The sequence below is a fragment of the Oncorhynchus mykiss genome, chromosome 9 (genome assembly GCF_057628025.1).
Source record: "Oncorhynchus mykiss isolate SJ-2025 chromosome 9, ASM5762802v1, whole genome shotgun sequence".
Taxonomy (NCBI): domain Eukaryota; kingdom Metazoa; phylum Chordata; class Actinopteri; order Salmoniformes; family Salmonidae; genus Oncorhynchus; species Oncorhynchus mykiss.
In genome coordinates this window covers 49,476,039-49,503,911 of record NC_143030.1, presented here as the reverse complement: position 1 = coordinate 49,503,911, position 27,873 = coordinate 49,476,039, and the positions used below count along the sequence as shown (strand labels likewise).

General features: G+C 45.2%; 1 protein-coding gene across 11 annotated transcripts in view; it reads right to left on the bottom strand.

Moving 5' to 3' along the window:
- The window catches only part of agrn (agrin), a 269,273-nt gene that overhangs the window by 127,751 nt on the left and 113,649 nt on the right, over positions 1 to 27,873 (bottom strand). For 9 of the 11 annotated variants that reach the window (XM_090184407.1, XM_036988114.2, XM_090184408.1 and 6 more), the window contains one exon: positions 16,426 to 16,464. In XM_090184407.1, coding sequence (XP_090040533.1) covers positions 16,426 to 16,464 — 39 coding nt within the window. Of the gene's footprint in view, positions 1 to 16,425; positions 16,465 to 20,502; positions 22,812 to 27,873 lie in introns of those variants that run through there. The other 2 variants (XM_090184409.1, XM_036988115.2) reach the window with 1 other exon arrangement.

Here is a 27,873-nt window from a genome sequence, read left to right as displayed (position 1 = left end):
TCCAGAGAGGGAAAATGTCGCCATGAATACTGTATGAGTGTGTTTTGGGGGTGGAGGTTGCCATGGAGACAGGTTGTCGGGGATGGGGGGTCTCTCAGCTTCCCAGCTAGTCCTGCGTGTCTCATGGAGCCCTCAAACTGTCTGGCTGGGAAAGGGTGGGCGGTGGCAGTGGTAATGGAAGATATAAACATATCATGTAACGCACCCAATGAAGGAGGGGGAAGCGGTTTAGAATGGAGGGAGGTTTGGCGTCACCCTCAACTCTCGGCCTACATATGGAGCCGTGTGCATGTGCTTTACAGCGAGCATGCGAATTACCACCCGAAACGAACACCATTATCGCACCACCTCCGCAACTCTATTCTCAATGACCAATCCTTACTACGACGCGATTGTAGCCAACACTACAATTAATCAAGAGAAACCTCTCATGTGGTGTCATTCAGCTACATTGCTAACTGCTAATAGATTGCATTGGAACCGTTGCATTAGACCGTGTTACTAACCAGACATTACATGATTGTTAAGGCCTCTAGTGTTATAAATAGTCCTGTGTTCCCAGGCTGTTTTTTGTGAGCGTGTGAAGGAACACCTAATAGCTGGGTGGCCACCCGCCTGCACACTTAACACAGTGCGTAATGACAAGGGCGCTATGCGCGGCCACACCAGCCCGTCACTTAGGCTGTCATTAAAATGAATGGGGCAACGGGACCCCGGTGGTCTGCCCTGTGTGTGTATGTGCGCGCGCGTGCGTGCGTGTGTCAGAAACAATACACAGGCAGTGTGAAAACAGCAAAGGGGCGGCAGAAATTCTCACGACAAGTATGTAGACAGCTAGAAGACACACTTAAGGGCTAATTAAATTGAATTAAATGGTGTTTACATAGCCGACTGACGTCAATGTAAGGTAGCACTTGCCAGCTAGGACCTCGCTAGACCCTTTCTTCCGCAAAGTGTTGGCCTCAGTCATTATGAGCCACTAGTACAGAGACCGCTGGACTCCTCTTCTCTCTTCAAATTCAATAGGAGGGCTGGGGGGGGGGGGGGGGGGGGGGGGGTTTCTCTCCACAACAACAAAAGTGACCCATCCTGCACACCTCTGCTGCCTTCCTGTCCTCTCTTTCTCTCTCTCTCTCTCTCTGCCACTCCCTTTATCATTCATCTTCCATACCGTTTCACCAAGAGCTCTTCCAGTGGATACACCCGCCCGCACACGCTTCAATAATTGACACATCTTTCACCGCTTTGCCTATAAATAGTCTGATCAACTCAACCATTACTTTAACAGTGCATAGGGAAGCAGCCATTTCTCAGAATACTAGAATTCTTCATCCCAAACCCTGGCTCGAGATTTTCTCTCATTTTTCAGTCCTGGTGTTTCTGGTTTTCAGAACTGAACGGCTAACTAATGTCCATAGGTAGAACCTTCCTTCTTTCTATTATTTGTTTTGGTTTCTTCGCGTAGCCGCCTGTACATGTCAATATACAGGTGTGACAGATCGTCCCATGTGTGCGACATATGACACCTGTGTTATTACTAAGGTGGCACTTCCTGTTGTTGCAGCTAGTCATCTGGAGGTGGGGAACATATAGTCTACAGACACCATCATGTATGCTGTGCGTTTGTTTGTGTCTAATGCTCATCTCTGAGGCAGAACCCATTACACGCTCCCAGTCCTTCCCTCAGTGGCCATAGTGTCAGTGCAAAACAAACAGCAAACAAATCAACATGGAGGGAAATTGAGGTCCATTACTGCCATTTCAGGCCCATTTTTCAGGCCACTGTGCTGCCAGTCTGAAAAGTGTGAGGGGGGTTACAGTTAAAGCAGATTGTGTTTCGGTGGTTTCAGTGTGTTACGTTAAGTTGATGCTCCCCGCCATTATGGGAATTGGGCTAATTACCCTATGCAGCATGTGTGTGTGTGTGTGTGTGTGTATGAGAGAGAGAGACACATAGAGAAAGTGTGTGTGTGTATGAGAGAGAGACACAGAGAAAGTGTGTGTGTGAGAGAGAGTGTGTGTGTATGCGAGAGAGACACATAGAGATATTGTATGTGTGCATGAGAGTGTGTGGGAGAGCGAGATGGGGTTAGGAGGCTGGCGGCGAGTGAGTGTGTGGTGTCCCTACAGGCTTCTCCTCTCATTAAAACTTTAATAACAGAGTGTTCGAGTAGACAAACACTTCCAACCACAAAACCACAAAGGAGGCTTGAGGTTTTCAGAATACAGGGCTTAATGCTTCCTAAGTATTATTTGGTGTATATCCCGTTATATAACCCCTGGTCTAGAAACAGTTATGAATGTTTGCTGTCTCCTTGTGACATGGGTGTGTTATGGTAGTTACATATAGATGTGGGAAAGTTTATCATGGTCTTTGATCAAATCAAATCAAAAGTATTTATATAACTCTTCTTACATCAGCTGATATCTCAAAGTGCTGTACAGAAATGGTGATTCTATCTATAATGTGCTTATGCCTGTCTGTCTGCCTGCCTGTCTGACTGTCTGTCTGCGTGTGTTTGTTTTTGAGCACACGCTCATGTGTGCGTGTGTGTGTGTGTGTGTGAGCCCGTGTACGTGCGTGTTTGTCTATACCAACATGTCATTTGCCCCCTGCTTTTAGCTATTGTTTTCTTGTGGCAAGTGACCTTAGGACTTTCAAAGACAAGGATTTGCGTCAGAGCTGTGCTGGAGCCTCCATGGCATTTGAAACAGAATTGAAATGGGTTTGAGAGGAAGATATTGTATAACAATATAACAGATTAGTAGTGTTAACTTAATGGACTTGGGCCTGCTATTGTGGGAATTCAGGCGAGTCCAACCAGAATGTGACAAGTGTATGAAGGAATCGGGTGTTAATCGACGCGAGCATACGATTGAGATGGCACACGAACGCTGACAGGAATTAACCAGTCGACGACCACGTGAAGATGCATTTGCAGAATGGCGGAGCAATTACACAACTGAAAAGGCATGATGCGCCTGAAGGAGAAGAAACAATGACAAAACACTCCTGATTGAGATGTTTGAGTTTGACATCGCTAACCTGTCACACGTTGGAGAAAAAAAGGAAATAATAAGAAATACTAGCAAGATGTTGTCGTCGGGCCAAACCCTTGTCCACTCGATTCAAACACATTGATAATATTGAGAGACACAGTCAATATGACATTAGGCTAATTAATTGCTCTCAGTTGTTTTCCAATAGCAGACATGCATAAAGATTGTTGGTCCCATGTGCTTACCACAAATGCCTTGTTTGCTAAGTCTGCCGTATTGCACAGTGCTCTCCGTTACTCTTTTTTCATATGGGCATTACCACAGTACTCATGACCCCAATTTTAGATCCTAGACGGCGGCAATAAAACAAATGAGAAAGTAGATTGTGCTGATTTATTGGCACATTTAACCTGTGGGTTTCAAAACTGTGAGTAGTGCTAAAACAATGACGTCCACCAAATCTGTCATGTCCATTAGGGGAGAGGTGACAATGTAATTAGAGAAGAGAAGAGAGGGGAGGGCGAGAAACAGAAAGAAAAGAAACAGAAAGAAAAGAGGAGCGAGGGAAGATTTTATTTCTCCCTTTTCTCCCGTATAGAAGAGGTACCACCACGAGTGTCCAAACCATTTCCCCCCAACAACTCTATCTGGCTACCTTGACCTCCACACTGGTGAAGCAGTTAGTCTTAGGCCCTGCCCTGGGCAGACAAGCCCTGAGGGCCACGGCAGAGAATAGGGGATGATGAGAGAAGGAGGGGAAGAGGAGGGGAGGATGGAGGTGATGATGAAAGGGAAGGTTTGGAGAGAGGGGGAGCAGCCGAGTGAGGGGGAATTTCAATTCGGTCAATTCTCCGTCATCGGCATGTGAATATAGACACACTAGTGCAGTGAATATGGAAGCATGACATAAATGGTACTGACTGACAGAGCCAGTATGACTGAAGATGTCAGACATCCTGAGCCCATCACTTGATAAGGAGCCTGCTCCTCAGTGAAATAAAGGAAAATATTACCCCTACTCAATGACTATGTCTCCAGTCATGTACAGCACATTTGGAAGGTATTCAGACGCCTTGACTTTTTCCACATTTTGTTACATTATAGTCTTATTCTAAAATGGATTAAATTGTTTTTTGCACTGTCAAATGTGGGACCTTATATCGACATGTGTGTGCCTTTCCAAATCCTGTCCAATCAATTGAATTTACTACAGTTGGACAACAATCAAGCTGTAGAAACATCTCAAGGATGATCAATGAACCTGAGCTCAATTTCGAGTCCCATAGCAAAGGGTCTGAATAAATATGTAAATATAGTATTTCTGTTTTTTATTTTTAAAACATTTGCTAAAATATCGAGAGAACAACATGTTTTATTTAATCCATTTTAGAACACATCTGTAACGTAACAAAATGTGGAAAAGGTGAAGAGGTCTGAATACTTTCCGAATGCACTGTAAATATGTAATACTGTTGATTTCTTATCTCACTTTTCTCTCACTCTCTCATCCCCTTTTAAACACACACACACACACACACACACCCAGCGCCCTGGAGTCCTTCCTCAGGTGAGCTCGTTATTTCAGGACCTGCAGACGCACCGTTTTGTCCTGCCCTCCCCAGAGCACCTCAGGGGGCCAGGGAGTTCAGCCATGACTAATTGACGGGACTTAAACCTGTGTTTGTTGCTTTGCTTTCTACACACACACACACACACACACACACATTAACGAATACGATTACAAACACACACACACACTGTGTTTGAAAGACACACACACAAACACCATAGAGACGGTTCCTCTTTTTCCCCACACACACAAACACCTAGTGGGTCGTCACAGGGAGAGAGTGACTCCACGCTCCGTGGGAGGTGTCAGGGGTTTGTGTGTGTTGAGACGTGCTCGGAGATAGCTGAGTGAGCTCAGAAGGACAGCTGGAAGAGATCACTCCTGTCAAGACACCAAGGGATTTCTCATGGCTAATATACTAAACTGCACATGTGTGGTGTGGTATGGTGTGTACGTGAATGTGTGTGCGTGCGGGTATGTAACGAGACCCCTTACACAAGAGGCCTTGTTCTTCAGGATTTCCTCTGTACATTTGTATGTTTTATAGTCTATTGCAGCTTGAGTTTACACTTACATGAAACATTAGCATTGTATGTGTGCTGAGTGCCTGTATATGTGTGTGTGTGGTCTTTCTTACTGTACATGTAGTTTATACCAAGAGATCACGTGACAGTGTCTACAGCTCACTAGGGGTAACGTAGGTCAATACTGACAGAGAACCTGACAAAAGGGCATTGTTAGGATGTTGCTAGCTCTGAGGGGTTCGTGTCTGACGTTAGTATTCAAAAACGTATGAGTAAAAAAAAAAGTATAGGCCTATTTTAATACTGAAAAGGCTTTAAAAAAAATAAATGTAAATATCCATGTGACATTGTTACATACAAGGATATACCATGAAATCTCAAATTATGAACTTAATATAAAACAACGTACATTTCAATGTCGTTTATATAACGTGACCCCGATGAAAAGACTGGGTGCCTTCAGGTGTGTAGCTTGTTGTTTATGTTGGACAATCAAAGCCGCAAAGCCTCAACGTTAAATCAAACGTTATTAGTTACATGGTTCATAAACAACAGGTGTGGACGACGGCCCTTCCCAACAATGCTGAGAAAATATAAAAATAATAAAACACATAATAATACAATTAATAATAGATACGCAATGTGCAGCAAGTGGAGTGACAGTTCACTAACGCATGGAATAAAATTACGAAATTAAAAACTGAGAAGCGGGAAGGAGTAGGCTACCACAAGGAAACACCAGGTAGACTGTTGGTTTTATCAGAATGGGGTTGGGGAGAAAGCACAGCATGTGGCATCAATTAGCCTAGCTTGCTAGAGCTGGCTAGTTTCTAGGTTACTCCAGTCAAGAAAGCCACTGTTGTATGGGATGATAATAAATAATATTGTGGCTGCTACAAGTTAGCCAGTCTTGGCTGTTGCCGAGGTGCCTTGGCTGCGTCTCTCTCTCGCCTCTCCGTCTGCTCGCTCCCATCTGATCACACACCCGCCTCTCCGCAGCTGCAGCAACAGAGTGCCAACCTCTTTTCCTCGCGCAGCCGTGCTCAGGTAAAAAAAAAACACGTAATAAAAAAATGCATGTATTTATAATATCCGAATATCCACCTAAAATGAATGATAGTATTTGAAGAGTGAAATTATTTCAAACCCACACCCCTAACACAGTCGCGCGTGCGCGCACTCACACAAACACCCAAAGAGGCCATCTTCACAACAGCTGCCCACCCTCACCCGTCAACTGTAAACACTCTCGTACACAGACTCTATAACTACCTACAACAGCCCCCCCCCCCCCCAAAAAAAATATCTCCCTTCGAACTCTCCACCTTTTTCCAGCTGCTCCTCTCTGCTCTCTTCCACTGACACCGACAGTAGCTGCTATCATTATGCATCTGGATGCGAGGTTCTCCGGGAGTCGCATGGACGCGCTGGCATACAAAACAGCCCCTATCTGTTCCATTTCAATTAAACAATCCAAGGTATATCATTAAAAGAAAAAAAAATGTGCGAAAAACATTACATTAAAAAAACAGGTGTGAAGAAAGAAAAGTAGAAAGAACCCCCCCCCCCCCCAACCACCTACCACATCTCTTCTGTCCCTCAAAACATATTTTCTCTCATATTTTCTCTCCCCCTCTCCTATTCTCTTGCTCTCTTATTTCCTCTCTTTCCCCATGTCTCTCGTTTCCTTCCTTGTGATAGGAAGCCTTCTAGCACCTTAAAACTCATTAAAACCAAGGCAGACGTAGTAGTATCAGCATGCAATATGTTCCACGCACAAGCTATTTGAAAGGGAATCAGTGTTGTTTTTTTTCCCATAGTGAAAGTAGAGAAGACATACAGGCAGGCATGCTGAAACACATACATCAGAATCCCCCAGAGGGACAGTGTGTAGGCCTATGTGGGTCTGCGGGTGTGTCTCCATTGTCACAGAGCCGGCCAGTGTAAATGGTGTCAGTGGCACGTTGGCTGAGAGCCTTGCATGTTGTAATTGTGTGCAGTGGTGCGGGGAACATATATCAAACAAGCCAATGAAAGGAGGAAGAGGTTGGGTTGACAATACAAATTAGATGTATTGACCACAAATGGTGTTTGTGTGTGATGTATGTTCGTCAGTTGCAATGTATACACACACCTCAACTCATCTATAAACTTGTCATACAGTAACCACAGAAGAAGATGCCACAGGCTGGCTTTGCTTGGTAAACAATCTCTTTCCTTAGTGTGTGTGAGAGTGTGTGTCTCTGGGTTACTACTCAGACTAGGAAGGGCAGTCTGCATTTTGGGATTAGGGGAGAGATTTATGGTTTCTTGGAGTCTGGCTGCCTCACACTCTCCATCATCCATGTACTGCTACAGGCTCCTCTGAGAGGCCATTTGAATACAACTGCCAGGCTGTTTGGCCTTAGTGTAGCAGTGCACTGGTCTGTCTCCCTCCCTCTCTCTCACACACACATTAACACACACTGGTGCGAGGCCCTCTGACTGAGAGATGTGTGTGTGCGTCCGTCTTTTACTGGTGTGGTAAATATCAAAGTACACACAGCACTCTTCAGGTTAGACAGAGGTGGAAAGTCTAAGGTTGACAAGCCTTTAAACTCCCAACTGATCAAAATAAAAGGCAAACTTATCCAATACAAATGCACTTATTCGCATGTAATAAAAAGTCTACGCACTCGTCCGAAGAGCAGATACACTTGGAACAGATGCGATGTAAAATGCTTCAGTAGGTGCAATTTTCTATAAAGAAAACATTGACTGGGGAAGACCCTCATTTTGTAACACATATATATTTACTACTTGTTAAAAAGTAAATGGCGAGAGCGGTAAGCCATGTCTATTTCCTCACATAATGAGTCACAATTAAACGATAGTAAAAACCTGTCCATCACTCCCCCCCCCCCCCCCCCCCAGCCCCAGCTTAAGTCTAACAATGAGTCACTAAATTACTTCATTGAATAATTCACCGAGTTAATGAGTGTAAATGAACGACATGCCGATTCAATGGGACAGAACAGCCTCTCTCTGAACCAAACGCAAAGAACATAAGAGTCATTTATAGAAATATGAACCGTTTCACGCACTAATTGCAATGGATAAAGGACGATGGTGGGGACGTCGAACCCGCGCGTCCCACAATCCATCGGTCTACTATGAGATTATTGGGAGTAAAATCGGCTCCCTTGAATGGCCAATTCATTAATTAGCGAGAAGAAATTAATCCCGTACCTACATTTCTCACCAATGTATCCTCCTATTTCAAAGACAGCATGCAGTCGATTTATCACATCCCTCTTTTCTTTGCAAGGCTGTAGTTATGAGAAATAACAACACTAGAAGAGAGATGTCTTATCTGCCATGGATTTAGAGTTTTCCTAAAGATGAAAAGCCTAATCTATCAAGACTAGAGGGCGACCGATTATGATTTTTAAGCGCAGCTACCGATACCGATTATTGGAGGTCTAAAAAAAGCAGATACTGATTAATCAGCCAATTTTTTACATTTTTTGTTTGTAATAATGACAATTACAACAATACTGTATTAACACTTATTTTAACTTAATATAATACATAGATAAAGTAAATTTAGCCTCAAATAAATAATGAAACGTTCAATTTGGTTTAAATAAAGCAAAAACAAAGTGTTAGGGAAGAAAGTAAAAGTGCAATATGTGCCATGAAGAAAGCTAACATTTAAGTTCCTTGCTCAGAACATGAGAACATATGAAAGCTGGTGGTTCCTTTTAACATGAGTCTTCAATATTCCCAGGTAAGAAGTTTTAGGTTGTAGTTATTATAGGAATTATAGGACTATTTCTCTCTATACCATTTGTATTTCATTAACCTTTGACTATTGGATGTTCTTATAGGCACTTTAGTATTGCCAGTGTATTAGTATAGCTTCCATCCCTCTCCTCGCTCCTCCCTGGGCTCGAACCAGGAACACATCGTCAACAGCCACCCTCGAAGCAGCGTTACCCATGCAGAGCAAGGGGAACAACCACTCCAAGTCTCAGAGCCAGTGACGTTTGAAACACTATTAGCGCGCACCCCGCTAACTAGCTAGCCATTTTACATCGGTTACACCAGCCTAATCTCGGGAGTTAATAGGCTTGAAGTCATAAATAGCGCAATGCTTGAAGCACAGCGACGAGCTGCTGGCAAAACGCACTAAAGTGCTGATTGAATGAATGCTTACGAGCCTGCTGGTGCCTACCACCGCTCAGTCAGACTGCTCTATCAAATCATAGACTTAATTATAACATAATAACACACAGAAATACGAGCCTTAGGTCATTAATATGTTCGAATCCAGAAACTATCATCTCGAAAACAAGACGTTTATTCTTTCAGTGAAATACGGAACCATTCCGTATTTTATCTAACGGGTGGCATCCATAAGTCTAAATATTCCTGTTACACTGCACAACCTTCAATGTTATGTCATAATTACGTAAAATTCTGGCAAATTAGGCGGCCCAAACTGTTGCATATACACTGACTCTGCGTGCAATGAACGCAAGAGAAGTGACACAATTTCACCTGGTTAATATTGCCTGCTAACCTGGATTTCTTTTAGCTAAATATGCAGGTTTAAAAATATATACTTCTGTGTATTGATTTTAAGAAAGGCATTGATGTTTATGGTTTGGTACACATTGGAGCAACGACAGTCCTTTTTCACGAATATGCACCGCATCGATTATATGCAACACAGGACACGCTAGATAAACTAGTAATATCATCAACCATGTGTAGTTAACTAGTGATTATGATTGATTGATAGTTTTTTATAAGATAAGGTTAATGCTAGCTAGCAACTTATCTTGGCATACTGCATTCGCGTAACAGGCTGGCTCATCGTGGAGTGCAATGTAATCAGGTGGTTAAAGCTCTGGACTAGTTAACTGTAAGGTTGCAAGATTGAATCCCCGAGCTGACAAGGTAAAAATCTGTCTTTCTGCCCCTGAACAAGGCTGTTAACCCACCGTTCCTAGGCCGTCATTGAAAATAAGAATGTGTTCTTAACTGACTCGCCTAGTTAAATAAAGATTCAATAAAGTTGTAAAAAATAAAATAAAATTGGCCAAATCGGTGTCCAAAAATACAGATTTCCGATTGTTATGAAAACTTGAAATCGCCCCTAATTAATCGGCCATTCCGATTAATCGGTTGACCTCTAATCAAGACTCTACAGAATGCTCGCAGATATACACTGAACAAAAATATAAACGCAACATGTAAAGTGTTGGCCCTATGCTTCAATAAAAAAATCACAGAAACGTTCCATACGCACAAAAAGCTTCTTTCTCTCACGTTTTCCATCCCTTTTAGTGAGCATTTCTCCTTTGCCAAGATAATCCATCTACCTGACAGGTGTGACATATCAAGAAGCTGATTAAACAGCATGATCATTACACAGGTGCACCTTGTGCTGGGGATAATAAAAAGCCACTTTAAAATGTGCAGTTTTGTTACACAACACAATGCCACAGATGTCTCAAGTTTTGACGGAGCGTACAATTGGCATGCTGACTGCAGGAATGTCTACCAGAGCTGTTGCCAGGGAATTGAATGCGGGGGGGGGGGCTGCTGAGGAGTATTTCTGTCTGTAATAAAACTATTTTGCACTGAAAAACCCATTCTGATTGGCTGGGCCTGGCTCCCCAGTGAGTGGGCCTGACTGCCAAGTGGGTGGGTCTATACTCCAAGGCCCACACACGGCTGCACCAGTCATGTGAAATCCATAGATTAGGGCCTAATAAATTAATTTCAATTGACTGGTTTTCTTTACATGAACTGTAGCTCAGTAAAATCTTTGAAATTGTTGCATGTTGCGTTTATATATTTGTTCAGTATAGATCCAATTATGAAGGGGCCTTAACAAGTACAATAATAGTTCTACATAACTACGAATAAGTAGTACATAGAGTGGACAGTCGTAAAATCTTCCATTACCAATCTGATTGGGAATGGGTCGACTTTGTGCCATATGAACTGTACAATAGGTCAAGAGACACCTGAGAAGCATAGCCTACTGCTGTTCATTTGGACATTTCTATTGTGGATAATAGCTTCCTGTATTTCAAACTTCAGCTATGATGGGGATATCAGGGTTAGCCTAGCTGTCTGTTGTCCAGAGATCCAACCCCATCATTGTCAGGAGTTAATCTGCCCACTATCTTGACATGCTACAACACCTCCATACACTGACTGTTCGTGGTGGTTTTGCAAGGGCAAGGCAAGCTTGAGCGGGCCGATATTTCTGGGCATGTCAAAACGCCCCAGCCGTCAGCATTAACAATTACTCTGGCCAAGGAATCAGGAACAAATCAACTCAGCGGTCAATCCCTGCCAGTCTACGCGTGTTCCCTTTGACCCACATATTTTCCCGGCTCTCCTTTCTCCGCGCACAGATCAATATTCGGCGGCGCATCACACCTCTGCTCATTGAGGCTGTATGGGAGCCTTGTCAGACAGTCTGAGGAGTGCAGACAGGCGGAATGTCAAAATGCACCCAATTTGTTTCTCCTGGTTGCCGCTTCCCGTCGAGCTCTGCGTGTGTACGGCGAGATGCTTACGCAAGCATCTGCTGACTCCACAAAAGTACAGAGGAGAGGCATACTTTCCGGGGGAGAGAAGTACAGAGTGCAGGTTTGGGTTTAGATGCGTCTGTATACTTTTGGAGGGCAACAAACCTTGCCCTGATAATGTCAAGGCAAAAAAACACGAGACTAGAGCTAGCCTGCACTGCTGCTTCTCGTCGAGGGCTAGGAATGACAGGCCTATCTCGTTTCTCACAGAGCAAAATGCCAATCCGTGAGAGAGAGGAGCGTTTACAGTCCTGGTACCTTTGATATCTTGATATGAGCCCATCCTCAGCCCCACCTCCCCCAAAAAAAGATTAGGTAGATTTTTTGATTTAATTAAGATAAGCGACTAGTCATAATGAATTCTGCCTCTCTTTCTGAGTGAGGCGTACTGTAAAGAACATAGGGAAAGCATCGACTGAATAAATTACAGCCAGTTTGGATGAATGTAGCTGTGCCATCATCTTATCATCTACCATGGTACCATTACATCATAACAGTACATGACCCATGCATTATTGCAGCAGTTAACTCATTGGAAAGAAAAAACAGACATGGGGGTGGGATCAGTTATTTTTGCTGTGTAGAGTTTGTTGTGTAGAGTTTGTGGAGAGTGTGGGGGGTAGAGTCTTTGAAAGCTGCTGCAGAGAAAGTTTTGGCACATCTTTTAAGAGGAAGAAGTGTTCTGGGAAGTGTGTAAGTAAGCCCACAAGCACTTTCCCGTTCGTCGCAGAAACCCTCCCAGTCCTAGATCAAATCACTTTTCAATTCAAACATCTATTATGTCTGCTGGTACGGAGTATCCTCCGGGGGACACTTTCTGTGACAAACGCCAGATTGAAGGATTCACAGCCGGTGTATTCATTACAGCCAGGAGAGGAGGTGTGGGAGACAGCTAGCTACCACGGAGACAAACCCGACTGGAGGTAGCTCAGGTTTCCCATTTGGATCCTTGTTTTTGTCTTTGTGGCCCAATTTAGCCCAGATTTAACCATGTCTGTTCACCTACGGTTGTGAGTAAAGCTCTCTCACTCACCTGTTAGTTATCACTTAACTTGAGAGTACAATTGACTCTACTTAAATCTGACTGACAGGAGTGTCAAAACGAATTCCAGGACTGAACCAACTGGTTCTCTACCTGTTGGAGTCACACTGGCTCCTCGGGATTGATACACACACTATCACATAGAAAAGGACAATTCCACGTTAACAGAACGATGCTTGGACTCCGATTTTTGCAAAGTTTAACAAACCATGCAACTCTATGCACGAGGCCAAAGTTGAACAATTTCCACATAACATTTTACAAAAACACATTTACTTGAAGAATAGTTCAGATGCTAAATTTGGTACAGTAACACAATAACGGCACAAACGGTCATTCGGTTACCAAACTTTGCATCTGCACTGTTCTTCCAGTTAAGATCAATACCATATAATAGCCATTATAGCAATCGGACTGTGAAAGAGGAAACTTACATTATGCTTAATGTGTAAATATTGCAATGACCAGAGGCAGAGAACCAGAGAAGTGTGTGTGTATACAATATGCAAATTGCTCTCATCATTAAGATTAAACTGACAACCTTAGCTAGCAAAAGGCCGCTAGCTCAATGCAATAGAACTGACCCCTCACCAAAGTCCAACCCGTGTGGTTCTGCCATGAACAACGGACTGAGACTTTGCTCTCTTGTTGCTGGGCAAAATGCTGTCACAACAGTCTTATTATTGTCTGGAGATGACAGGCAATAATGACTGTGGACTGAGTGCAGAGACTGGCACTTTAAGCCGCAGCAGAGAGACTAATTAGAGGGTGCTTTGTGACTTTGTCACTTTTCGGCTGGTGATTAGCACTCATTTATTGGGTGGAATCTGCCGTCTAATTGTAGGTGGTGCACGCCACAAATACTGTGCAAGTGCTCTCGACTCGTGCTGCAAAGACAGCAGATCATCAGTGTCTCCCTATAGGCTTTCTAGATCTGCTCACCCCCCCCCCCCCCCTTCAAAAAAACCCACTTCTCTCCATCCCTTCTCGCTAACAAGAATAAATCATCTGCCCAAAAACAAGTTCAGAGACTAAGAGGATATTTTAAAAGTCCGCAGATTCTTTAGTATATCTCTCTGATTTTGGTTAATTAAGTATGTGGAAGTGTGTCCTTGGAACTGAGGACAAGTTCAGTAGAATAGCCCTCCTTTGTAGAACAGATTTGACTAATGGAGGCGCTGTATAAGAGCCTTGGTAGGCTACCACCATGTCCCCACGGCACAACATTCAGCTAGTCGTAGGAGAGGGGCTAGTGTATTTGGGCCATCTCTAATTGGCCCACTAATCTCTCCAGCAACTAAATGATCCGCAGAAACGTTGTCCCTCAGGGCTAACTGGAGACTGCAGATGTCTACTGCTGCTCTTCTATGTTTGGATCAAAAAACAACCCTGTTCTGCTGACTGAGAGCCTACAGGACTATTGGAAATGTAATTATGGGCCAGCAGCAGAGCCTTTTAAACGCTTGACTAGTGCAGAAACAAACGTCCTTCAGACAAGCCAAAACTTGAATACGTGGGAAATGGGCGCCACTGCGATCGATAAAAGCCACCATTTTTGGAGGGAAAATGGAGAGATGTACTGTATTGCTTCGCTGACTGCACTCAGTTTCTCACCGGCACGTACTTGACTTGGCTCGGTGACACTATTTATTTCAACAACAACAACAAAAAAACTGAGAATCTCTACTCGTCGCGAGCGCAAATCATTTGTTGAAGCAATCTCATGTCATTAAAAAGTAAACAAATATCTGCGGCGGATCGTGATGCCGTGTGATTGGACCTTTGGAGCACCTCACTTTGATTAAAGGAGTTGAAAAATAAAACCAGAGATGTCTCTCTCCTCTCCCCAGGTGTTAAGGTGAGGGTGAAGTTGAGAAATGCTCCAATCAAGCTCAATTACTCGGCAGGTGCAGACCACGGACACCCATTTCGCATTGACAAAAGCCATTGTCGTGACTCGGCGAGGCCATCATATTCATCGTCTAAAGCCATTGTCGTGACTCGGCGAGGCCATCATATTCATCGTCTAAAGCCATTGTCGTGACTCGGCGAGGCCATCATATTCATCGTCTAAAGCCATTGTCGTGACTCGGCGAGGCCATCATATTCATTGTCTAAAGCCATTGTCGTGACTCGGCGAGGCCATCATATTCATCGTCTAAAGCCATTGTCGTGACTCGGCGAGGCCATCATATTCATTGTCTAAAGCCATTGGCGTGACTCGGCGAGGCCATCATATTCATCGTCTAAAGCCATTGTCGTGACTCGGCGAGGCCATCATATTCATCGTCTAAAGCCATTGTCGTGACTCGGCGAGGCCATCATATTCATCGTCTAAAGCCATTGTCGTGACTCGGCGAGGCCATCATATTCATCGTCTAAAGCCATTGTCGTGACTCGGCGAGGCCATCATATTCATCGTCTAAAGCCATTGTCGTGACTCGGCGAGGCCATCATATTCATCGTCTAAAGCCATTGTCGTGACTCGGCGAGGCCATCATATTCATCGTCTAAAGCCATTGTCGTGACTCGGCGAGGCCATCATATTCATCGTCTAAAGCCATTGTCGTGACTCGGCGAGGCCATCATATTCATCGTCTAAAGCCATTGTCGTGACTCGGCGAGGCCATCATATTCATCGTCTAAAGCCATTGTCGTGACTCGGCGAGGCCATCATATTCATCGTCTAAAGCCATTGTCGTGACTCGGCGAGGCCATCATATTCATCGTCTAAAGCCATTGTCGTGACTCGGCGAGGCCATCATATTCATCGTCTAAAGCCACTCTAAATGGATACATTTGAACACAACAGCACCCTTTCTCAAAAACAGCTTTTGCAAATGTGCTGACCTATGAAGAGAGTGATTGAGCAATTATCGGACAGAGTCGTTGAGCCCCCAGAGGTGCCTTTTGTTCACAGCTTCAGTAGATAGGGTCTCAGATCCTTATCAGCATTCTGCCTGTTGTTTTTCTTACAACCTTTGGCTTGGTAGCCCCCCCACACTGTGAGGATAAGGCTACACCTCCCAGCGATACCAGGAGTACACCTCAACTGTCTGTCTGTCTGTCTGTCTGTCAGAAATCTGGGGGCTACCAAACAGTGCTTCATGTGTTTGCTGCCATCATAAATATTCATGACCGAGCTAGAAACCAGCTGTTTCCTTCCAATTAAAGAGTGTAGAGATCCGCCATTTGCCAATAAATTGTTGCTGTTTAATTAATGACTCTCGTCGCTCGCCCGCCAAACAACTGAAACAATAGCCCTGCACAGAGTACAGAGATTGCCATCTGTGGAATTAGGCCCGGAAAGCATGGTGGATAACAAGGCTGGGCATAGTGGAAAAACTGGAGCCTCCGTGTATCCTTGGCCTACATCTAGGGGGTGTGAGGAGTGACGTTTTGAATGGGGAAGGAGGGAAGATTACTAGTATTACTGAATCATGAGGCTGGAGATGCAGTAGTCTGGTAGAAGCTACTGCACAGCTGTAACTGGGCTTAAAGGAGATGAGAACAATCAAGTCATCATCAATGGCCATATGGGGGAAAGGTGGAGGTGGTGATGCAAACTAAAAGCATCAGGACTCAGAGAGGTGAAGAATACAGAGAGCAGCTCTGAGGTAATTATTTGTAGGGGAGACAAAACTATGTAGTCAATCGGTGAAGGTAGGGTAGAGTGAGAATTGTCAGAGGACTTACCATCAGGAGGCTGGGCCGGCGTGAAGTGAACAGGTTTGTCTGGAGGAGATAAAAGAGAGAGAGTTAGAAATGGGTTTTTAGTTAAGGCGAGATTCAAGGACTTTCCCATGGGGTGAACCCCAGTAATTGAGTTGCTCCAGCAAAAAGCAGAGAAGAAGATTCTCCTCTGGCTTGGGTATATCAAACAGGCTCTAATAGAGTATCTGAGGGATGAAGAGGCTCAATAGAGCCAGCTCATCAGAATGAATAGATTTTCATGATAGACGTACAATTGTTGATGGATATTTACAATTTTAATGGTCCATTCAATTCGCAAACCACACCTGACACCTATGAAAGCATCCGATAATTGGTATTTTGTGAAAAACATAGTCAGGTTTTGTTTCATTATTATCTTAGTTACCACTTTCATGGACTTTTTTTTTTATACCTCAAATAAGCCTAATCGAATGAAATTTCCCTTGAAGAGGACTACACAGCAAAAATAACTGATCCCATCCCATCCCCATGTCTGTTTTTCTTTCCAATGAGTTAACTAATTGCCTTCACCCATAGATATGACATCATGACCCTGCTGCAGTAATGCATGGGTTATGTACTGTTATGATGTAATGGTACCATGGTAGATGATACGATGATGGCACAACTACATTACATCTATCACTGGTGTCCTATAGGAACATACAAAGAGGGCATTTCTAGAGCACAGACATGCATAAGCATACATACATACACCTCTAACGAAGGGTACATTTAATGGGGGTTTGGGCGCGATGCGGCACTGTTATAGAAAATAACGAGCTTCACTTTACACACAATGACTGGAACAGCAACAAAGTGGTTTACTTTAAACCGATGCGTGAAGCATCACCAACCACTGTAAGTAGATAAGCATGTGCTTGAATCTGTCAGTGCCGTAAATGCTCTTACATCACCTGACCATAGCAAAGCATCTAAGACCCCCAGTGTTCAGTGACAGCGACCTTTACCATCTGCACTCCAACTCGCCTTTCCAAACCACTGAGCAGCCCGTGCTCGCGTCAGGCCAGCCCGCCGCACCTTTCCCCTGTGTAGGCTTGCATACCCGGTATAATGAGCAAGATAAAATCACATCACATCAATTACCCAGCTAACACATTTTCCGCCGGAGCTTCTCGCCTTCCCGGCCGTCCTCGCTCGGAGGCGTGAGGCGTCTCCGGCATCGCTCGCTACCTGACGACGGCATCACAGTTAACGGTTGCCAGTGCAGAGTTTAAATTTAGGCTCACTTACAATTGCTTGTCAACAGCTGGGCTTGAGGGAGCCAGAGAGAGAGGATGGGGGGAGAGGCAGGAGGGGGGGAGGGAGGGAGGGACGCTGTGTTTGCAATGGTGAATAATGAAGTGTCTGTTGAACTGGTTTCCGAGGCAATCATGACAGTAACAGATTTCAATCCCGGGGACTTCAAAAACAACATGGCACAACAATAGCACAGACACACACATGTAGATAAACATGTACACACACACACACACATCTGCTCTCCTTTCCTAAAACGCAAACACACGCAGTATTTGCCATATGGTGTCTTGGAGCACATGACAGCAAATCAACAGAATCTCCTAAATGTTTACCAAATGTAAATGTCTCCATCTCAGTCATAATGAGAGGAGGAGGTAAGGTCTCTACCACCATATCTTCCTTTCCCATCGCCGTCTGCTGTCCCTATACAACACAAACCTTTGTATGTGTATGCATGTGATTGAAGCATCCAGAACTGATTCCCGCTAGATCTAGAGCAGATCGACAAGGCTCTGCTCTGATGTGCGTGTTTGTGTATTAGGGTGTGTTGGGGTTTGTCTATGTGCATCAGTGTGTGGTGTGTATGTGTGTGTGCATGTTTCTCCTCTCTAGTAGGTGCATTACTCCCCCACAGAGTTCCAGGAACCAGGCCACAGTGTGAAGAGGACAAGCTGTGTGGCCACGTTTCGCTCTGACCTGAGGTCTGTGTCCTCTCCTTTCTCTCGCTCCAGCTCCTCTCCAAACCAGTTTTCCGTCCACGCAGCAAGAGCTTTCCATGTTAATGGCGCTCCGTTCACTTCTCCCTCTCCAGTCTCTCGCTCTCTTTCTCTCTCTAGCTTGTGAGGTGGAGATGGAGTGCTCTCACTGAGTTTGTATTTAAATCTAATGGAATATGTCTGGATTAAATTGATTCAGTAACACGGAGGGGTTATGAATGAACTTCACTTTGGAACGCCCCCGTCGATGAGACAGAGAGAGAAAATAGAGAGGGAGAGCGAGATAGAGGGGAGGGGAGGGGGGGCATTTTCAGAATTCTAAAGTGGTGCATTTTGGTTATTTTATTCAAGATCTAATGCAGTGGCATCCTTAGCCCCCGGGACGTGTCTCGTACGTGATTGAAAATCCTCAGGCTGATAATAGCTTCGTGGCGGGCTAGCATGGCTCGGAATGAAGCCTTAAACAGACGGCAGACAGACAGACAGGCAGAGGCACAGAGAGGCATACAGACAGATTAAAAGGGACATTCACAGGGATGCTTTGATGCCCGTATTCTATTTAAAGTGTATATTGTCATTTCCACGCAGAGTTCACAGCTTGATACGATACGATATCATCACCATACTTAGGTTGCTGATATGATATGTATTGAGATTCTCAAGATTCTATACGTATTGCGATTCGATGTTCCAAACATACTGCTCACTTTATGTCTGCTGCAGAGGGACGAGAGAGACCCATAAGAGAGAGACCCATAAGAGAGAGACCCATAAGCACTTTTATTTCCATCAGTCATGGAAATAAAGGTGCTGAAAACATGTTGGCTCACCATTTAAAAAGAACATGGAGAACAAGCTATAAAAAGAGTTTTGGTGCACGTGCAACCGACTAGAGATATATTGTCAAAAATATTATCCCAACTTTATAGATTATTCCGCCATTACTCCTATTTAGTCTCCGTAATGCTAATTCACATGGGTGCAATGATGATTATACTCCAGACAGTTTTAAACACCTTCAAAGTGAAAAAAAAATGGAGTGTTGATTAGGCTTGAACCTTCCGCACAAGCAACTCATCTGACACGGGACTCCAGTGCTGAGAAATACGTGACACTGAATAAAGCAGTGCTATCGAACACATACTGATGTTCCTGTGGTGGCACACCTATGTGGGTGTCAGGACACAATCGGGACAACAGTGATACTGGCGTGTTCCTATTCCCATCGCGAAGAACCAATTGACATTCATTGATTATAAAGCTTTGAACTACTGAAAACTGTGTCATTCAGGCAAGACATAAACCAGTTATGTATAACTCTGAAGCGAGAGACAGATAGTCCCCAATGTACAACTTACAGACAATACGTCACACTTATGAAATGGCAAGTCGCTGCGTCGAGCTCGCGCTCCAAAAGGTCACTCTCGTGTTGCCTAATGGTAATGTTGCTGCTCATCTACCAGCGAGCCACCAGGCGAAGCACAGACAGAAGCTTATGCACCATCGTGGCATTTTCTATTCAGGCCGATAACCGCTCAAAGTGGGGACACTTTCCATGCCAAGAGCTTTTTCTATCGTCCAAAGGCATTTAATCTGGCTACTTTATCCCACAGTTCAAAGGAAATGCCAAGGCTTTGGGGGAGATAAAGGACTCAAAAGAAGGAAGCCGGGACTGTGCGTCAAGGGAAAGCTGACTTTTAACGTCTGAGATATCCCTCCACTTCATCCAGCCCCAGCCTTTCAGACAGCACCGCCAGAGGTCAAGTGGACCAGTCTTTCATATCTTTTCTCAGCAGAGTAAAAGACCTGAGAGACTGTAAGGTGTTTAATAGTCTATGTAAACTAAGCGAAATCCTACCGACCCATAACTTTCCTCGTACCAAAAGACATGCATGCATACTCTTCCGCACCCCCACACCCCAAGTATACATACACATCTGGCAAACAAATGTACTCACATATAAAGCATTCATACTCCTGACCATGACACACAAACACACATGGCTACAGGGTGACAGAGAGAGTACGTTGTATATGGGGTGCGTGCGTATGTGTGTGGTAGTACGATTGGTGGACGTACAGTTGTTGAGGAAGAGCAGCACGGCGAAGCCCAGCGTGGAGGTGGCCAGCAGGATGAGACATATGTTACAGGGGATCATAAAGTAGCGCACCACCAGGGACACCTTGTGTTGGTACATCCGGTCCCGCTCCGGGGGCGGCGTGGGGTAATGGCAGCTGGTCATGCTCCACTTCCAGAGTCCGTCCGCCCGGTGGGAAGGTACGGGTAACGGGGTGGGAGAAGAAGAACCCAAAGAACCAAGGAATAAAAATGACACCAGAAACGAGGGAGGAGAGAATGATAGACTGGTTGGTAATGGTTGGTAGATTCAGCCCTGAATCCAGCTGTGTTCCGCCGTGGGGAGGGAGTCGCAGCTGCTTTCAGAAAGATGCGTCGAGGAGCTTTCAATGGTTTCCAGGCAACTCATTTTGGACAGTAATAACATCCATTGGTGGGAAGATGACAGAAGGGTGTGGGCCTGCACTGCTATAGGCCACCAGCTGTCCATGCTACCTGCATTTTAATACAAGTACTGGAAAGGGGATGACAACAGATTTGTGTGTACGTATGTGGAGTGAGTATATGTACAATATGAAAGTGTAAATGTGTGTGTGTGTATGTGTCTCTGTTTGTGTGTGTGTGTGTGTGTGTGTGTGTGTGTGTGTGTGTGTGTGTGTGTGTGTGTGTGTGTGTGTGTGTGTGTGTGTGCACGTGCTAGATCAAAAGGTGCCAAAGTTCCACAGTAACTCAACAGTAATTACAGTAAGAAGCCTCCTTGATCTCTTTGCAGCACTGGTCCACTGTTGCAAAACACACTGGTCTCCTTATTGCCCCAGGAGCCCTCACAACACAAGCCAGGTTCCACCACACTACCACAGCATTCGTCAAGAGTAGCTGCTGGTGATTTGGCGGGGGAGCATCTTTCTCCAGCCTCCTGTGGCTGATAAACTGTGAGCTTGGGGCTAGAGCTCCGGCAGCTTTGGCGCTCTGAAGACATTCATTAGCCTCCTTTTCTTTTCCTTACAAAACGCTCCAAGGAAAACAACAACAACCGGCTCTTTGTTTTCACTTGGCTGCCCGCCGGCTTATTGTTCCTTATAGCTCTAGTCAGGACCGAAATAAAGGCAACAGCAACACGGCAATGCGACTGTCTTCTCCGAGCACGGAGCACGAAGCTTCCCCCGTCGCTGCGCACTTGTATCTAGCGTTAGCGTATTTAGCAGGGGGGCTAGTAAGCAGCTGGCCACCACTCGATTAACCATATGCTCTTAGGAGCGTGAAGGGGATTCTTTTTTTCACCACCCACTTCCTCGATTCAAAACACTGTGGCCCCCTTCCCCCTCGCCACTCACATGTGGGGGCCACCCTTGGAGTCAGGAGAAAACAGGTCAGAAGAAGTAGAGAGGGGTGGAAAGTTGGAGAGGGGAACAATTTACGCCCCCGGCTCTGTACCTCAACATGAGTTGTCCTCCCCTCAGCTCTGTTCCGCCTGAGTCCGGCTATACAGAGAAGCGACAAACCTCAGCCCGACACACAGACTAAAGAAAACCCACAAAAGAAATGGAGAGAGGAGGGAAGAAAGAGGGGAGAAGTCTGTGCCAGATGAGAAATTAACAACAAGCCCTGAATACTTTTTATCTTTCTTTCCTCGTGTTGTCCACCCCTGATGGCATATTCATCCAAAAACAAATCGCAAGGGGGGTCTTGTTACCGCCCTCTGTCCGAGAGTGTCAAGTTGGTTTTCTCCTTTTCAAAAAAGCAGTCGCTTATTCACCCCTTCTTCATTGAGAGTAGAAGCTGCTCAGTTGCTCATTTCACTCTCTCTCTGGCTCACTCCCTCTTTTTTTCTCCCTTTTCTCAAGAATCCACTGTCTGTTCCTGCTCCAGAGGCTACTCCCGGTTGCTTGTCCTGGGCTTGGCTGCGGATGATCTCCTTCGAGTTGCTCCTCCGAGGGACAGGCCCATTCACTGGCAGCCAAAACAACAACTTGGAGCTTTGCGTATTCACGGAGTATTCACAGCGCACACAATCCCCAGGCAGCAGGTAGTCCACTGTGTTAATTCACTCTGCTGCTCAGCCAGCCAAGCCCTAGTCAACGAGAGAGAGAGAGGTAGAGAGAGAGTAGCCAGCCAGCGAGCTGCAGATAGAGACAGCCAGAGCAGAGCAGGAGAGCGATAGAGTGAGAGAGGAAAGAGGAAGAACAGACGAGCGGTGGCGCCTGACACTTCGTCCACCTCTTGCGTTTTACAACAGCGGCTGAGCGTGTTGTCTCCCGAGCACCGTCACTCTCCAGAGCAGCACTTCTCCCTGCCTGCCTCAACCCCAAGGAAAAGACAGGAGAGGAGAGGGGGAATGAGAGAGAGGAGCTGTCTCTAACAAAGAGGGGAGGGGGAACAGGGGGGGGGAGGGGGGAAGACAAGGGAAAATAAAAGCTTTTGGGAATACTTGGGTCATGTTGGGGTGGGAGGCAGCAACAGTGCAAGAAAAAACAAAAGATGTCACCCACATCCTCGTTAAATCTGAATCAGAAAGAAAACGACCCATTAAGGTCAGAATCAATCCTAAGGTTTTTAACACACACACACACACACACACACACACACACACACACACACACACACACACACACACACACACACACACACACACACAAACACATTTAATGAAGTGAAAGCAGAAAAATAAACCATGGGGGAATACAATCATGTACATTTAGGTCAATCAAATATTGTCTAATTTGCAAACGCTAATTTGGCCAAAACACTTCCAATCTACTGGCAACATGCTTCTGTAAAACCTCATTCTATATGCTACACATGAATAAGCCCATATTCAATTAAATCATATTCAAACGGGGGATGTTTGTATTCCACGCTCACTTTCATGACACCGTGCCACATGTTTGTCCCCCCTTCCCCCCGTGTCAAATAAGAGAAGAATAACTCAAATAAATATGTTTATATTCAGCAAGGCTGGCGACTGATCTGAGGAGAACAAATATGCACCTAATCCATAGCATGTAATTTTATGCGCTTTTTAAAAAGAAATATATTTTTTCTGTTCGATACTTATAATGAGGTCAAAATTGTGGGGCGGTCACGGCTTGTTTTAAAACCCACCATACATAGGTATCTACTTACACCAACACAATGACAAGTGATCATCCGAGCAGGGCAGATGCAAGGCGGTACATATCATCACAACTTTTGATGTTCTTTTACTCTCCATCTCGCTGTCTCTTTCCCCCCACCCTCTGCCCCACATGAACGCACACATACAACCAGGCGCGCACACACACGACGACACATTAAAGAATACACACACGGTGATGCATAAAGTAGCTTAATTTATACAGAAAACACACGAGGAAACAATCCCATTGTGTCTTTCAGACACACCTACAAACATACACTAACCCTTCACATCTCTCAAACACACACAGAAAATACACATACATATCTCTTTCAGTCTCTCTCTGACACACACACTCATACACGTACGTACACACACACGCACACAGGATGGGGATCTGCTCTGGTTAACCATCGCAAGTCATTTATCTCTTTGGACACGGTCTTGTCCCTGTCTTGTTTGGCCCCGCGGGGACCCCTTGCTCTGTAGTCTGGAGGTAAACTCCCAGAGAACACAAGGTCACCCAGGTCTCAGTCACCCTGGAGGGGGCAGGCAGTGTTCAACCACCAGCTGCAGCCTGCATCCCAGGGCTCCGCTATGCCCTCACAGAACAACATGATACCCTAGCCAGGTAGGCTACTCCAACCCAGACGTCTGCTTAAGCCTGTCTCTCAGGACATGGTACGCAAAAGCAACAATCTCATTATCTTCCTACAGTGACCTAAAGTACCTAAACCATACAGAATCCATTCAATAGAGGGCGCCACCGAGCTGCTGCTCTTCTGATCCACTCACTGTAGTGCCAACATGACCCAAATAGAATCCTCTGTTCACATCAAAGCTCGTCTCTGATCCATTTTTAATGCGCTGATATCGCGAAAGGTTAACATCTCTCTCAGAGTGCTTTGAAATGCCAATTTCCATAAAGCAGCCAAAAGAGTTGGACTGACTCCCTCTTTAACATGATGACGGTCCAACCAAAAGGAGTTAGCATGCAGTTTGTGTTATGTCTCTGTATTCTCGGTGGGTTGCACCGTTTGCATGGGTGACTGGTGACAAAAAGAATGTGGGATCAGATGTGAGAGCAGTCGAGCACACGTCCTGGTCGTCCAGACGACCAACGTCTCGAGCTAATTGATCAAAAAGCCGTATGAAAAAGCTGTACGTCAAACTGGATAACAACTTAGATTATGGTAAAATGGGGGTTAGGGACATTTGTGTTCAATGTTTTAGTGTGCAGTGTACAGTTGTGACACGTAGACAGGGTGTCTGCAATGTGACATGAATTGAAGATGAGAAATAAGTTGTCCATAATAACCCAAAAGGAAGCAGGGAAGAGGAAAGCGGAGTGATGAGACATGTTTGAGCTAAATTGAGATAAAAATTGCCATGTGAATCCAGCCGTGCTGTCAAACCCATGGAGAGACGCCCAGACGTTCTGCCCTATACAGTTCCACTAGCAGGTGGGCCAATTGTCTTGCTTCAGGATTACCTCCAATCACCATAAATTACAGCGTTCTGGTTTCCAGCAGATTCCCAGACTTCCCAGTCAACAGGGTGTCCAAGCTGCCGTCCACAAATCCGGATAGAGGGAGAGATTGGATATTGATAGGGAATGGGGTGCAGGGGGGGGGCAAGCCAGAGCCAGGGGCCCTTGCAGCTGTGCATGTCTAATGTCATTATCCTTCATTGGGTTTAGGAGTGGCAGAGAAATAGAGAACAAAACAGACAGATCAGTTCTGAAGACAGGATGGTGTTGTTACGCTTGGGGCTAGTGATCAACTGTGTGATCTAAGTGGGAGCGGGGATGTACCAATGTTCCAAAGCAGGGTGGTCTCTTCTTAACAACATGACTCACGCCATGACACACACACAGGACAGTGAGTGACGTCGTCGTTCCTTCAGTTGAGCTCAACGAGCGTGATCTCAGCCCACTCCCATTGCAGAAGAAACTGGCGCTGATCCGGGATAAACTTTGCTTTTGTTTAAAGGCCATTCTTGTCTCATTTACCAGCTGTTTACCGTTGACCCTGTCTCAGAATGCAGTGAAAAGCTGATCCTGGATCATTTCATTGTTATGACGTTATTGTATTGCTGGCTGGATTGTTGCTATGGGTTGTTATTCAGTCTTCTGCTGTCTGTAACTGATCCTAGTTCAGTTACTACTCCTCACCACCAGCACAGGCCTCCAGTCATCACCTCCCTCCCCCTCTCTTCTTCCAATAGCCCCATCTCCTCATGTCTCAGCAGACCGCACAAGTAAGATTTTTTTACATTTATTTAACCTTTATTTAACTAGGCAAGTCAGTTAAGAACAAATTATTATTTACAATGACGGCCTAGTGGGTTAACTGCCTTGTTCAGGGGCACAATGACAGATTCTTACCTTGTCAGCTCGGAGAGTCGATCTAGCAACCTTTCGGTTACTGGCCCAACACTCTAACCACAAGGCTACCTACCGCCCAGAATAGCTGGGCACGGCTGAGATCTCCCACGCCATTGTGGCAGTAACCTGAAGACTGATCCAGGGCCAGTACTGAGCCCCCTAGGCATCCCCGCCACTACTGCTACACTACTCTGCTAATGGAGAGGAACTAACCAGCAGCAGCCACTCATTCATTAGCCCTCTGCTTCCTCAACCACCTCCCCCTCCCTCTTCATCAGTGCTAACAACAATAATGATCTGAGCATTTAATACCCTCCATGCTCTGTCGACTCAAACTGTTTATTCATTTTTTATCCCCAGCACTTTTCCCTTAATGGCCCTTAAAGAAATTATTCCAATGGTTGTGCAATGAGAGAGAAAGAAAAAGGGAGAGGAGTAACAGAGGAAAGAACTGCGGGAGCTTTGCTGCTAGCGCCAAGCTAGTTGGAGACTGATGCTCTTCCATGTGGCGGACATGTGGAGTGTGATCCAGCGTGGCACTGGAGGATGGGGTGGTGTGTGTCAGGGTACAGGGAGTGTCGGTGATCCACGGAGAGAGCAGTTGTTGTTGGCTCAGACAGCCCTGACAATGGGTAGGTACAGTGATGTAGCTGGGTGCTGATTCAGGTGTCAGTCTCTGGCCCAGGCAGCGATCTGTCAACCAGGGCCACATTAGGGTGAAGTTACACAGTCTGCGCCAAGGGTGCACTGCACAATTCCTCCAGTCCCATAGTCCTGCTGGCTAATCGCTATCGTTAGTCACCTGGTACTTCCTTGATCAATGATTGTCATTGATTGGCTGGTGACTGCATGCACCTGGTTTCCCAGGGAGAAGGCAAATGAAAACCAGCAGGAGCTGGTGGATCGTAGCTAGGCACCCCTGGTCTATGTCATGGATACTGATTTAAAGTGCATGATGTTCAAGTCATCAGATAGACATAAGTCGATGTTGTGTTGTAATGTTAATGAGCGGTGTGAGATGCTGATTGGCCACAGTGGTTCACCTGACAGATTCCTCACTGACAATGACCTCTGTGGTCAGAGTACTATGGGATAGATTGAGGGGGTACACCAAGGGTCAAGGGTCAGGGAGAGAGGTCGTGGAATGCAGAGGGGCGGGCAACAGCGTCGAGTAGCAGCGCTGCAAGCGATAAATTAAAGTAAATGTTGAAATGTCAGATGGCTGCTGGGGAGATGTCCAAAGCAAACAATTCAAATGGCACGAGGGATATCTACTGCCCACACACAGCACAGGAAGAACCTGCTGGACCAAATCAAAATGTGATCATCTATTTATCATATACCATACAGGATGCACTCACCAAGAGTAAGAAAACAGTTGACTAGTGTGACATTAAAAATCTTTCACATTTTTATGATTTGACAGTACATCAAAAACACCGATTTACCTCGATTCTCTGTGACATAGCACGTCCATATGTACACACACACTTGAACCACTTTTTACTTTAGCTGACAGTGACAAGCTATTATATACTGGGACTCTTTCATTTGCATTTACAGTAATGAACTCTCTCTCCTCTCTCTCTCATCCCTCTTTCTCTCTATCCTCTACTTGCTGCTTATTCTCCGTCAAGCCAGATCCTCTTAGATAGAGGGCAGAGCGGGAATCTTAATTGGCACACAATCCCCATCGTTGAGAAGCCGTCCAAGAAGAAATGGTTATAAACGATTTACATTCCTAATCAAACGCCTCGCATTCAACTTCTCTTGCAAGACGGCTTTTTTGTGTTTTCGTAAATAATTCCCAGTCCTTTTAACAGGCTACTGCGAAATGAGGCCAGGGTTGAAAGTAGAAGAAGACGAATAGAGG